Genomic DNA, 13,769 nt, shown 5'->3' on the forward strand with positions numbered 1-13,769 from the left:
GCCATAACGCTTGATCGATTGATCGAAGCGTGCCCCTTTCAACGCCCGTTCCATGTTGGAAACTCGGAAATTCATTAAATTTTAATTGAAATAGTTGTGATTCCGTTGCGAGGGATGTGGGGCAGCGGTAGGTTAGGAGACGCCACACCATACTATTGCGTGGCATCGATCGACCGCATCATCCGCATTGACATTCCATCATCATCATCGTCATCGTCGATAGGCGTCGATGCAACCACAACGAAGTGGTACAGGATTCGAGGAAGATCTATCTGGTTGACGGCCGTCTGCAACTGCAATAATGATCGTCTTACGAATCGTGGCGCTGCAACAACCACAATCCAAACTCTCGGTTGCTCCACGTAAGTGACGTAAACCGCATCACCCAAATGACGCTCCTTCGACGACTTCAAATCGTTTTTTTTCTTTTTCAGGGGTTTCGTGGACGTCACTGCAATTGCAATCGCCGATGAGTCATGCAGAGTCGTGCAGCGGGGATGGGATTTCACCGGACGGAGGAAGCAAACCACACGGATTGATTTGTGATCATCATTTGGCAATCCGTTTTGCGGTTCCGTGATGATTGGTTCGTTTGTTTGGTTGTTAGACGCGAGAAGAGCGACATATTCCACTGAGAGCTCTTGCGAAACCTTTAAAAAGTGACTCTATTAACGGCGCGGTAAGTAGGGACTCGCTTATCTTTTTTATTTGAGTCATAAGAGTCAAAGCCACTAATTAACTTCGATTAGATGGACAACTCTCTTCTCGATAGTGTCGCTATCTTCATCTAGTTTCAAATTTCAGTGTTAATCAGATAAAGAAAACCCTTTTTGCTTTACACCGTAGACTTTGTGGTGGCAACACAGTTCTTTCTCACCGTGACTTTCACACACCGCTCGTCATCTACGCCAATCAAACGACGAATCATCGTCACCGCAGACTGCCTCACTTAATTTCGATACTTTCAAATATCCACCACCGAAAGCAGGTGGGAGCTTAATGCAATTCCACCATCGCGTTACCGTTCCGATTGGATGAGTGTTGGCAGGAGAAATTGTGTGTGCGATCGTCACCTCGCATCAGGTGGATGATGAGGTTGACTTAATTTTTGGAAAATTTTAAGTAAGATGTTACTTTTTATACAACCGTTGAGAAGATACATTAAGACAAGGAGACCCTAAACAAGAATTGGAGAAAAATGTCACACTAAATGCTATAAAATATGGTGCTCGGCACCATGCTCGACATTATAGCATCACGGTATTGGTCTATGTTCGTTAGCACCTCAATCGAAAGGCACAACTATTCCGTTTATCCGGGATCAATGTGATTTTTTAAGTGCCGGATATTTGAGCATCACGGATAAAACGTATACTTGATCTTGTTGACAGCTACTAATTACTATCGCGTAGGATCGAGCGATCGTAGCTTGTTTTTGAATAATAACTTTATTTATTACGGGTTTTGTTTGCAAAAATCGCCGTATTAGTAATAGATTAATAGATAGATACAACGGACCAACAAATTCCATCAGGAACATTAGGAACTGGAAAATAAACTGAAGGATACTCGTACATATCCCAAGCAATAGATAAATATCGAATTGCCAAATTGAATTAAGCTTCCTGTAATATCAAGAGCTTTCTACTTAAACATCTAGCCCAACCACCCAAAGAGCATTTTCCCCAAAAAGCCAAACAGATTGTCCAAAAAACCCTACTGGAGTGGGCTTTCTACTACCTGCACTAAAGCGGATGCAGTTCGATTAGCCCCAAGTACCCTGAAACCTTTCTAACAAACCTCCCATCGAAACACTACTCAATCACGCAAGAGATCGCTTTCGTTTCCATCTTTCCGCCGGCCAACTGTCATAAATACTAAACCCATTTTCCCAGTCCCAGCTAAAAACCTCCCCCCCCCCCCCCCCGTGCTTTAGGTTGGTGGGTGGTGGCGATTGTTTCGTGTTTTCATTTGCCCCATTGTTTGAACTCGGTCAGTTAGGTCCGGCTGTTGTTGGTGCATCTATTTCCGGACCAGAAACGACCGAAGGTACGATCGAAAGAAAAAGCTTCTTCCTCTTGTTTGCTTCTGGTCTCTCCTTTTGAGAGATTGTTCCGGTGTTCCATTCTCTTTTTTTGCCCCTGTTTGGACGCTGCACTTTCGCTAAGGCTAAACGGTTTTCACCACCATTTTCGATAAGCGGACGGTGTTTGGTGGCCATGTGGTTGGATTGAAAATTTCATCAATTTTTCATTGTGCCTGTCATTGGATCTAATCTTTCGTGGCGCTGCTTTTCCCGGAACCCGTGCGGCGGAATTTCCATGCAAAGCGGTTCACACTCTGTATCTCTGTTTCTCACCTTCTTTTCCTTCTCCTCGCAATGTTCCCCAGCAGAAAATTGTTCTTTTTTTGAGGCAGTTTCCTTCAAAAGTCAGTTCAGGGGGCCCGATTCATTCACTCCGTTCGCTCGACGACCTCCTCCAAGTATCGAACCTTTTTTCGCCCATAAATCGTAACGCGTTCAATGGAACGGGACTGGAATGCATTCCTTTCACCCTGTCTTGCCTTCTTCCTGCTACACATTTCCACATTCCTGTACCACGACGAAAGGCGCACCATTTTGTGGTTTACCGACAGTAAAACAGAACGCCCTCCGGGGTGGTTGAGTTCGATTTTCGCCTGCCGGGGCGCATTTTTTTCTTCTTCACCCGCTGCAATTGTGCGTTTATGGTTCGTTTTTGTGCTTTGCTAAGCGATCCTTAATACGATTCCTCCTTCTGCCCGGCTGTTCGCCACCCAACACAATCGATGTTTTATTTTGTTTTTCTTTAACGCATACTTTTGCAACAATGTTGAGACAGCGGGCAACCACCACCGGGCACACATTCACATCCGGAAGTGTGCTTCACAAGCAAACCCTTGCGCGAAGGCAATCGGTCGGAGCCGCGATGCGATCAATTTTCCCGTCCGCCCGATCGACGGCTCGATCGGCGCAGTAATGGTACGCGAAATGGGACATTTGTCAAGGCGGTTTCGTTTCTGTTCACCTCACACCACACTCATCCCCTTGGGGGGGCGCTGGCTGGCTGGCTGGCTGAGTTGCAATTGCGATCGAAAGTGAGATTTATCGTGGCGGGAAAAGCGGCGCAGATGATGGTGGTTGTCCATATAATGGCTTATTTGTGAGGCAGACGAGAGATGAACGTGGATTAGCGATTGAATCACACACACACAGAGAGAGCTAATAGCAAAAAGGGGGAAGGAGAAAAACACAAATGGCTGCTGCAAGTGCAGTTGCGTGCAATTGATGTAACAAATCGTCCATCATCATCACCCGGGCTCGGTGTGTCTCGTGCTCAGAATTTCATAATCTCGATGCGCGCGCGAACGGAGGTAGGAAAAAGCTTCCTACCTACCACCTCTCCTCGGAAACTCCCCCTTTCCCACAGTTTACTCCACCGCCCCCATCAACAGCGGAACATGATGGAAGTGACAAATGCAATTGGATGCAGATAAATCAAGTATGTATGCAGCCGGCTGTACAATTATTGTCACTTCCCAGCCCCATCGCCTCCATCGGATGTGATCGGTTGCGCTCGGTGCCTACAGTGAGCGACATTTGTTTAGGCGCACTCAATTTTTTACGGAAGATTGAGACTAGTTTCTTTTGAAGGACAATCTTTTGAAAGAAGAAAGAAATAACCATAAAAAGTTATTCCAACGATTTTTTGCAAAATCAAACTCAGATCAAAATTATCAAATTTATCATATCAATCTTTTTGGTAAGGTCGACATCAAACTAACCTTAAAAGGTATAATAAATTATCTCCTAATAAATCACTTGCAGCACCTCGAGACCATCTTTCGATTCTACTTGCACTTACATCAACGTCCCACACTGTAACTAGCCGACCACCTTCCATAGGCTCTTTCTCTCCAGCCCATTTCACAATAACGAAGCGCCATCGGTAGAGATGGGATGTTTGATTGATTGTAGGGACCGTGTCCGTGGAACAAATAGTCCAGGAGCATATGTACTTTTTATATTGTATTTCCCCGGTGAACAATAAACAACCCCATTGCCGTGTGGTAACAATTAAATCAATAAAAAACAAACGTTTCCATAACTCTCCGTCTCGTGCTCAGTAATAGGTGGAAGTGATTTTCCTTTAGTAAATTTATTACATTTACTATACAGCAAGAAAGACCAGGGGTAAAGAAGCAACCAATTTATAAATTTAAAAGGCAATTAGTGCGAAATGCAAGATTTATGTTTTGCGCGAGAGCGATGAATCAGCCGCAGTGACTTCAGTATGATTGCGTAGAACAGCGAGAACCCTAGCCATTTATCACACGCACATACAGGCGAAACAAATGGCTAATCTTTCTCGACTTCGTTTCATCATAATTCATTCTACAGCCGCGCACAGAATCTTGCTTATCTGGCTGACTTCATCTTAGTGCGTGTGGTAGGTATCGCAAGCTATCCGCTATCCAGTACGGCCTCTATCTTCCAGCCATAGTTGATCATCATTAAGAGCAATCGTACTCGCCGGCTTTCCGGCCCATACGAGCGTGGTAAGTGTATGTGTGTCGTTTGGCGACATTTTTATGCCTTTAATTGGTTGTAAACACGTGCTAAAAGTCCCACCACTAAGCCGGATGCCGGACAGAGCGTGTTCGAAGTGTTTGACACACTGGGACTTGTTTTAAGGAGGAGGAAGACAAGTCGCAAACAGACAGGCAATTATAGGTGCGTAAAATGGGATTTGTTTTCCTTTACCCTTCAAGCAGCATAAGAGCAAGGTTCAATGACATCGATTAGAGAGAGGTTTTTTTTGAGGAAGCGGGAGGGACCGAAGATTGCAGAAGATAAATCAATGGAGCTTTTACAAACATTAAGAAGACCACCAAGAATTAGGTGTCGGGATAGATACACGCACCCCTCATCATCTCGATAGGCTGTACACTCTGAACGATTGATCACGATCACTTCAGACACTCCCTCTTGGTGTTCGGGCCGGGATCCGTGGGTTTTGGGGCGTTCGAGTGTGTGCGTGTGCACGGATCAGCTACGAGGGCTATGACTCAATCTCGTGATCCCGTCTCGAATAGTTCGCCGTCTGTCAGCACGTTCGCCTGCGTTACCTTGCTCCAGGGAGGTGAGCGACTGGGACTGAGCAAAGCGGCGAACCCCATCCAGCCATCCGACCGAGATCGAGATCAAAACATTGGCCGGCCCCACAGAGTGCTCTGGGCATCTGATTGCGATCGCCGATCGTGGACGATAGTGGCGTGCGAAAGACGGTGCCGGGAAGCAAAGAAAAACGAGAAGGAAAAAACAAATCGAGAGCACTTCGGACGCCCTATCCTAGGATCTGGGACGGGGCCCTCTCGCCGTAAAGTGAAATGGATCCGTCCCAAGTTGCAGTTGAAGTGGTGGTAGTGTGTGTGTGTGCGTTTGTGCCATTTATTGCCATGAATGAAATTTCATTCAGCTCAAGAACGGCGTCATGTTTGGAGTGGAGAATAAGGGTGGCAAAGCAAAGACGAAGCAGACTACAAAAGCACACAGCCACAGGGCACACACCGAATGGGAAGCAATCAGTGCGCTAGTTGGGGAAGCTGAGCTCCCAGCAAAATAGTGACATCAATGCAATCGCGCAAAGATCCGTGAGACATAAACGGATAGAGTGCTCGCATCCAATTCCCGGCACGCAGAGCCACGCAAAAGGTGACCAACGACGGGACGGGTGGACGGTTCGGTTGAAGGTGATTTGAGACGAGAAAAAAAGCACCGAATACCTGGGAAGAAAGCGCAGAAATTATGTCAATTGTTTTAGTTCGCTTCCCGTTCGCTTTGTGAATGGCGTTTAGTTTCGTGTTTACTATTACTTCGGGAGGGATATTTTTATGTTTGCTGTCGTTGTTGCTGCTGCTGCTGCTGCTGCTGTCTCTTCGTACCGATAAAAGTATGATGGGTTGGAATGGGTCGTTACTGGGTTAGGTGAGATGAGAGTCACGGTGTCCAGTCCAGTGTCGGTGGTGGTCGACACAAACATTAGTAGAAACATTAGCTCGAACAGGGCCAGATCTTGGACAGATGCCCGGCGGGTAAGGAAATGAAGGAATGAATAGGCAAATAATAACTATCATATCAAGCAGCAAGAACAGTCCGCTCGGGAGAAGTGATGGGAAAGTTGAACGATCGAAGAAAACTACTTCTTCGCTGCGGTAGAATAGGCTAATGCATGGGTCAAGCCATTGGAAAGAACAATAAAACCTACTCAAATGTCTTTATTTGGTGTCATATTTTTGGTTAGAGATGAGAAGTTTGCAAGCAGATAAATATGAGACTATTCTACTCCTCAGGGCCTTTTGCTACCACAAAGTGGTTGCGCTAGAGGGAGAAGGGCGCTACAGAAGGCCATCGAAAAGTCGGTAGTGAAAATTCCAGGGACCATCTTCCCTGACTGAGCCAGATCTTGACATTCGCTGATGATCAGAAAAGTGATCGCTCTTTTGAAGTCGTCCATCAGAGGTTTAAAGTCAGTACCCGAAATCCACATAGCTTTTGGCATTTGTGCAAGGGTTCTGGCTGTCCACCGAGCGTAGTACAGCCTGAGGAAACTTATTCACTCAAAATACCTTTCGCGATGGATAGCTTTGTCATGTGGATGGCCCTAGAAAACCAAGCACGTACAGTCCTTAAGGCTGATAAATGAGTAAGTATAGGTATGTTACCCACTGTATATGGGGAAAGATTTTTAAACTATAATTAAAATTCAATGTTGTGTGCTTATTAATAATAACATATATCTCCACCAAAAAAATCAATTTACTTCAATGCGTGAAAATCACAACCAAAAGGAAATCATTAAATAACAATCAACGACGTAACAGTAAAACCGTCTTCCTTCCACTACCAAAGAAAAACTTCGAAGAAACAACCAACAACAAAAAAAGCGGCCACATATGTAAAAGACTGTGCAAAACATACAAAGAGCAGCAATAAAATTCTCAATAAACCTGTCAAATGAGCATCGTTAAGCGGGCCGGTGCGATCTGCATGAAAATAAAATATCTGTCAAAAAGTGTCCGATGCCGCCAGACCAGAAGCAAGAGATGGCCGACTCGATCGCTCTCAATTATTTGTCTCCGCAACAGCAGCAACAGCAGCAGCAGCAGCATCCTCACGCCCTCTCTTATCATCATCAACTGATCGAGTTGATCGCATTTCAGTTCCATTTCCTTTTTTTTGTTCACATTATCCTTTTTCGGGGTTTTTTTTATTATTACAGAGAGTGTTCTCCTTCTCGGGAAACTATAAAGAACTGATCAGCGATCCGCAAGCACCGCAAACTCCGTAGGGAACTTCCAAAAACTTCCAAAGAACAACCAAAATGCTCGGCAAAGTCCAACCCAGCTTCTACTTCATTAACATATTTGCTAAGCCATTAAAACGGTCCGGTTCTTATGCGTGCGTGCCGGTGTGTGTCGCGCTAAAGCAAACAAAATGGAACGAAATAAAAATGTTTCATATCTTCGCGAAAGCCAACCCTAGCGGACAAAACTCTGACGGACTCTCTGGTGGTGGTGGTGGTGGGACATTAGTACCCTGCGCTGGCTTTCGGGAGAACAAGTTTTGCTTCCACTTTTCACTCCCGAGAGAGCCCAAAACGCAGCAAAAAGTCACCAGCGTCAGCAGAACGCGCCTCGGAACGCACATGGCAGCAAACAAATTCGCCCGAGCAAGTTATGCAATCTTGTCGAAAAGTTTTATTGTTTTCACTTTTGAAACCACTGCCTTCGGTTCCTTCGGGGTGGGAGAAAAAAAATCGCCGATTCGAACCATTTTATCTTCATGACGGCTTTTAAAAAAGGGGGAATAAAATGACAAAAATGAAAGAAGGAAAAACAAAGTGCAATTCGTGCCCGCGTACGTGAAGCCGAACGCGCTTCACGCATCAAAGCAAATTGGTTGCAGATTTTGCCTGGTGTTCTGTTATTTTTATTTGCGTACGTTTGGTATGTGACATGTCTTTTTTCTTTCTTTTGCTTGGTTGAGATTTTTTTTAAAATAGTGTCTTATTGAGGAGAGAGAAAGAGAGAGAGAGAGAGAGAAGGAGCAATAAATGACAGTTAGTACCTTCGAGTCTGATTATGCGAATTGTGCGCGAAATGACTTTTTTAAGCCATTCCAGTTTGTTTCGATGCGAGGCGCTAGGGCCAACAAAATTGGACCCGAGTCAAACGAGAAGGTAAGGTTCAATGAACCTGATGGAAAAAGAATGAGTCACAAGTTTTGGCCAATATTCACTTTAGAGATATTTTATATAAATTTTTAAGCAATTCCTCATCCTTCGGCTAAGATTTTTTTTAATAAAAATCCATTGAATAGCCATTCTCAACAGCTAATTAAATTAAGCTTTTTTAACTGTTAAACGGTTCTAAAATGGTGATTCCAGCAGCAAAATTACTACTTCCGGTTCGGGTGCACTAAAACCTCCCAACAACAATAAAAAACCAAGTGTCCAGCCTGAAATTTAAATTTCTCACGCACCAACCATGCAACCTACACTCCCCGGGGTCCGTCACTTAATCGCCCCCTCTTCTTAACAAGTTTGTCACTCAGGTCTTTAGCATTTTCCACCCCAATTTTTTTTCGGAACTCCGATTAAGGTGTCTGTATCCATGAAAGTTTAAGCGAAATCCGTGATGGTGCAAAAGAAGCAGAAGCAACAGAAAGAAGCGCCCGCTATCATCAAACACATCCAATTTGTCGATAAAACCTATAGAACTGGTCGAAGAAAACGCATTGGATACAAACACAAAAAAAGCTGCTGAAGACGAGCTGGGGGAGAAAAAAAAAGCTCCACTCGATGCTACATTGTAGCGGTATTTAGCCGATACGGCCCCAATTTGGCCCAAATAGCGGTGGCTGTTGTTGGCCTCAGGAACGATGAAACGACGCGAAACGAATCACGGAAAACGATCACACACACACGCTTTCGTGTTTTACGGGATTCATTCCGGGCACGTGTTATCTGCAAACCGTTCCGCGCGTTTGCGCATTAATTCATTTGCAGTTTTGTTTTATTTTTGGAATTTTAAGATTCATTGATTAATGATCCGGCCGTGGCGATCCAGATGATGATGGTGATGATCGTGAAAAGGAGCGAGAAAAACAAATTTGCTACCATGCCGATGCGCGGTTTAGTTAAAGTTGGCAAAGAATGACAATAAATCCAGCTGGAAGTGATAGTTGTCTATGCAAACAACAGTTCAATTTGTATGTGCCAAAACAAAAAAGTTCCTTGAGCCTTGAACCAACTTCAACTTTCAAATTTGTAGTTTGTTTATTTTTTTTCCTAGGCAGTTAATACACTTTGTCTCACTAGCAAAAGTGCACCCCTTGCATACACACTCACACAATGCGATTTAGCCATTACCCGTGCTTGGGATAACGTTTCCATTTTTTTTGGGGGGAGTTTGTCCGCTTATCCGATCACCTTTATCTCGAACAAGTTTAGCGACTATTATGACATTTAAGACAACTTTCGCACACCATACCAGCGTGCGTCACTGACATTTTGACGTACCAAAAAAAAACAAGACACAAAAAATGGAGTAGGTGAAACATAAAAAAACCCCGAAATGAATTCGAGAATTCGACACTAAATAGAGCACACATGACCGTCTTGTCTCGCTCTTTACTTTCCTTGCTGATCTAATTGGATGTGGGATGAGGAAATGGAACAAGGGACAACAGGATACGCGGTTCAATTTGTCACACCGATCACGTCTGAACGTGTGTGTGTGTGTGCGTTCCTGGGGGAGTACTGACCCTAAAGACACTGACGGGGAGGGGAGGGATCGCCGAGAAAGCGCGTGATCGGATCAGCTACGCACGTTTCTTTTTTCGACCTATGTGCACCTGGATGTTAGCTGATCGCAAATGACTCAATCTTTAGTCATCGGCTTCTGGCTGTGAAGCTCCGGTGTCGGCTGAGTGCCCTTTTCCCCCCCGAGATCGATTGCAATCGCAGCTAGATTAATGGTTTTCCCTTGTCTCCGTATACCCTTTCGGGCTGAGTCATCCGCGTTCGAAGTTTTTGGTCGAAAAACCAAAACACACTGCTCGAAAATGGGGACACACTCCTAGCGCCAAGGACAGGCTTGTGCAATTCGCAGAAAAAAGTAGGCGAACGTTCTCAAAACACAATGCAAACATCGATCACCTTCACGATCACAGCTTTTGATCATCAGCAGCGATAGCGCCCATACACCTCTCGAATGAGGCTGTGGAATTTGCCCGAGTGCTTTCCTTCGTGACGCTTTGGTTCCCAGGAGGATCCCAGGCGGTAGCTAACTCGTCCAAAGCGCCACTGCTAAATCGGTCGTGATGCGGATCGTACGATCGTGTGCTGCTAAACTTCAGAGCTTCCCAATCAATTACACATCTCATCGTCAGCATCATAGACTCACTCTCCAGGGAGAGTGAGATCCTCGCAGTGCGATCGTTCGAGATCGTGCCCTGGATGACTTACAAGCACCGATGCACGCCTGGGACAACATTGTTGCACGAAGACGAGGAGGTTTGCTTCCACCACAGCGCGATCCATTCAATTGCAGCAGAGCTTGGAACCGGTAGCGTGTGGCGTTGGACCACCACCGACTCTACCGCACATGCAAGTAATCCTCGGGAGCTTAATGGCGCTACATGGCGTTGCCAGGCGAAACAACTCGTTCACTCGCTATTAAATAATTGTAATCGCATTGCGTCTAACGATTACTTGATACCATTTAACGGTTTGCTTGGCAAACCTGAAGCTCTTCCATCAAACCATAAAAATGAACACGTTAAAGTTTCATTTACCCGGAGCGCGACTAGTGTCCCTGGATAGTGCGCAAATGATTCACTTTAAGTTGTTTTTTTTGGTGGAAGTTGTTTTCTCCCCACATCTGACGATATTGGTCCCGACGAGAACCTGAAGAGGCCTTGAATATCGGTTGAACAAATGTGCGTCTTTTGATAGCCTTGAGGACGGATCGATCGTGTGTTTGATCAGCTGAGATTTTGTCTCCTTTCCTGTTTAGAAGTTCTATTATGTTATTTTTTGGCGTTACTTGCGAAATTACTGAGATAAGTTAGACGAACTTCAAATCCCATAGTGCAACGGACATCGACACGAAACCACAGGCTAACCTCAACTCCGCTCAAGGGAATTAGATTACCAACGGCGCTGGTCCACTTCACCCAACGCCCAACGGAAGCCTCCATCAGACATGCAGTTGGTGATTTGGTCTGGTCTGCCGCACACAGCAACACATGCCTGCAATCGATCTCGCGTGCAACTGGCGTGCGAAACGTGCTGCCTGTCTGGCGTTTGCCTTCTACAAGACCCACCACCGCGTACGCATGATCACGGACGGAAATGTCGTGTTAATCGACTCGAGCGCATAATAAGCGAGCGTAATCCGTTGATCCTCCCGGACCTGTACCGGATCAGCTCTGGACAAATGGGTTGACATTTTAGCACCCCAGCTGCTCTAACTGGATCCTACGGGAGGTGGAATGGGATGGTGGACTGCCAATAAATCCTCCCAAAATGTCGAGATACTCGAATACCATTCGAAGAACACGAGGGTTTTTTTTCTCTTCTCTCGCGCCCTGGGTACGAGGCACTTGGGCAAATATTTTCCACCACACGCTCTTGGAAGCCTCTTACAGCCGACCCGCGTTATCTAGAACACTCTACAACGGGGTTTAAAAGGGACATTGAAGTGGAGCTCGCTGTTCGTCGAGCCACCGATGTACGTCACAGCTTCGAAACAGTTCCACCACAGTAGCATCATTTGTTCGGGAGGTAGTTTCAGCGGTGGAAGCAGGTAGGGTAGACTTGGGGGGGGGCACAAGTTCCTGCCATCGCCAATATTGATCCAAGTGTGCCCCACACACACGTTACGTAAAGCAGCAAAGCCCGCGTGCTCGAGGACAACCGTCACGACTAGGAACCTGTTACCCGGAAACTTTGCCCTCGTTCCCCAGGGCGGGGTGGAGAACTCATAGCCATGTGCGCAAACTTACCATCCATCTTGTTCTGCAGACTGTGGGGTGAATCTGGGATCGTGTCTGGCAGCGAATCACCGTCCGAGTTGAGGCTGTACGAGTGTTCCGTCTTGATCGGCATACACGTCCCGATGATCGCGTCCGTCATCAGCTTGTCGTTCAGGATGACCGGCGGTAGCTTGGAGTTTGGATCCATCCAGTCCTGGATGTCCGGATAGTTGGACATCTTCAGTGTGTCTTGCAGGTTCTGCGGAAAAAGGGAGGGAAGCGAGACTGCGTTAAAAACAACTCTGTCACATAAATATTGATTGGTGTGGTGGTCGGCAACAAAACAACAGCCTCTATTTGTTTGCATAATGTGCTATAAGAGTAAGAGATCGAGACGTTATCCGGAAGCGGCACTGGACACACATCGCTTAAGATGGATGCGCTTCGATGATCTCACGTGCTCGTTCGGCCTATACATTATTCATCCGCAGGTGCAGTGTGAACGCAGCTCGATTGAAATTGTGCCGAAACGAAACGAAAGCCCAGCTAAAAACAACGCACCGAGAGCTCTCACGTGAGCGGTGGACGAACTGTTCTCAATTTCTCGGCGGTACCATAAACGTCACAATGCCGCTTGCATCAGATCCTCGATCGGAGGACACCCATTTCTGGAAGGCGATCAACGCGTAGAGCTTGATCAACTTCCAGCCGTGAGATGATCGATGCAGTAAGCTGCTAAGAATGGTTCACGCTGATCGCTTATATGTCGCCGGGCGCCATCGAACCAATTTGTCCACCGTTGGCGAAGTTGACATTCCGAACCGAGCCTAAAAATCACACATTCCAGACACACACACAGACATGGCGCACATTGGTGGATTCGATTGAGCAAAGTTAAACATCAATTAAAGTGTCTATCGGAGGGCTCGGTCGCGCGAAATAAATCGATCCCATTCGGTAACGGTGCCGGCGTGGTAGGGCGGGTAAAATAATTATCCTCAATCGGAATTCCTGCCCGGCACATGTATGACAAATCGGCGCCCTATGAGAGAACTGGGTGGCAGGAAAAAAAGGAACTTTTAAAGAGCAATTTTTCAGTTTCGTTTCTATTTTCGCGATTGATCCGAATTAAATTCCCTTCGCTAAGTGTACTTGAGGGCTCAAATTTCAATTTTATGACCCCCCAAATGATCGTTCGTTTCGTGAAAGTACGGCGGCTGTCACGCCATGTCCGCTGCGCCGCGGCCAGGCGGCAAAACAATCTGACGCGAGGCTCAATGATGATGATGGATTTAAAACAGCTTTTAAAACAAAAGGCCAAGATTAAGTTGTTGTAGTTGGGTGCCGGAAGGCTTGGTGGTGCGCCTCATTCCACCCAGTAATGGAACCGGTCCAACCAACACGGCAGGAGTAACGGTAAAGCTTTTCCCTCTGCTAGCACACACACGCACATTCCCGGCCACATTCCCAGTCACATTCCCGGCTAAAGGGAAGGCATTTTCCTTCGGTGGCTTTCTTTGCCGTTGTCGATTACTCACTCTTTTTTCTACGCTAAACCAACCGTATTTGAATGAAATAAAAACAGGCCCTTAACGCATTAATGCTCGCACATTGATGAGGGAGTTCTAGGCGCACGAACAGCGAAACAAATTAATCCTCCCATCATTAGCATATGTGCGTGGCGATTCTCACTCGCATCTGCTGAGCA

The 13,769-nt window shown here is 46.0% G+C and overlaps 1 protein-coding gene across 4 annotated transcripts in view; it reads right to left on the minus strand.

Moving 5' to 3' along the window:
- LOC118503790 (cyclic AMP response element-binding protein A) overlaps positions 1–13,769 on the minus strand; it is a 96,164-nt gene that overhangs the window by 7,502 nt on the left and 74,893 nt on the right. For all 4 annotated transcript variants that reach the window (XM_036037469.1, XM_036037471.1, XM_036037468.1 and 1 more), the window contains one exon: positions 12,092–12,320. In XM_036037469.1, the coding sequence (XP_035893362.1) occupies positions 12,092–12,320 (229 nt within the window). The remainder of the gene's footprint in view (positions 1–12,091; positions 12,321–13,769) is intronic.

This window comes from Anopheles stephensi, chromosome 2 (assembly GCF_013141755.1).
Source record: "Anopheles stephensi strain Indian chromosome 2, UCI_ANSTEP_V1.0, whole genome shotgun sequence".
Classification (NCBI taxonomy): domain Eukaryota; kingdom Metazoa; phylum Arthropoda; class Insecta; order Diptera; family Culicidae; genus Anopheles; species Anopheles stephensi.